Here is a 709-nt window from a genome sequence, read left to right as displayed (position 1 = left end):
CCTGCAGCAGGCACAGCCAGCCCAGCACAGACAGAAAAGAGGGTGCTCAGCCCCGGGGTGAGCACAGCCCTGGGGTGGCATCACCCAGCTGGCAAGGAGGGGGGTCAGGACACCTCCAGCATGGGCAGCAGCCAGGTAGGACCATCCCTCCCACACACCCCATGGGGACTCACCTGGGAGAAGTCATTATGGCTGGCTGACCCTAGGGCCTGGTTGGCTGCTTCCAGCAGCTCCTCAGAGCTCTCCAGGGCCTTGGAACACGCCACAAGCTGGGCCTGGAGTAGGAAGAGCAGAGAGACCGTGGTGGGTGGGAGGGCACAGGGGGTGGGTGCCCCCCTGCTGCAGGTGGGTGCTCACCTGCAGCTCGTAGATGCGGCTGGCACGTTCCTGCTTGATCTTCATCACCATCTCCTCCTTCAGCTCATCCAGCAACGTGTACAGAGACTGGAACTCACCCTCCAGGTCCTCCTGCGCCCGCGTTGAGTTGGCCTGGTCACAACACCAGGGCCTCAGTGGGTGTCACCCACCCCGGAGAGGGACCCCGGGTGGGGATGGGGGTCCTCAGGAAGGAGGGAAGGAGGGAGGGGAGGGGGAGCCCTGGTACCTCCACATTCTGGATCATCTGCTTGAGGGAGTAGATGAAGTTCTGGATTTCCTCATTCTTCACGGCTAAGGTGGTGATGATCTTCCGCAGAGATTCCTGCCCCGC

The 709-nt window shown here is 62.6% G+C and overlaps 1 protein-coding gene across 1 annotated transcript; it reads right to left on the bottom strand.

Annotated features, from left to right (window-relative positions):
- Window positions 1-173: 173 nt before the first annotated feature.
- LOC103806923 (fibronectin type III and SPRY domain-containing protein 1-like) lies at window positions 174-700 on the bottom strand (the record flags this gene model as incomplete). The annotated part of the gene is made up of 3 exons (XM_009079635.1): window positions 174-275; window positions 358-489; window positions 605-700. Coding segments are annotated over 3 exons (330 nt in total), but the record flags the coding sequence as incomplete, so codon positions are not given.
- Between the last annotated feature and the right edge of the window lie 9 nt (window positions 701-709).

This window comes from Acanthisitta chloris, unplaced genomic scaffold, assembly GCF_000695815.1.
Source record: "Acanthisitta chloris isolate BGI_N310 unplaced genomic scaffold, ASM69581v1 scaffold4068, whole genome shotgun sequence".
Classification (NCBI taxonomy): Eukaryota; Metazoa; Chordata; class Aves; order Passeriformes; family Acanthisittidae; genus Acanthisitta; species Acanthisitta chloris.
The sequence above is the reverse complement of the archived record's forward strand: the minus strand, read 5'-3'. Positions and strand labels throughout refer to the sequence as shown.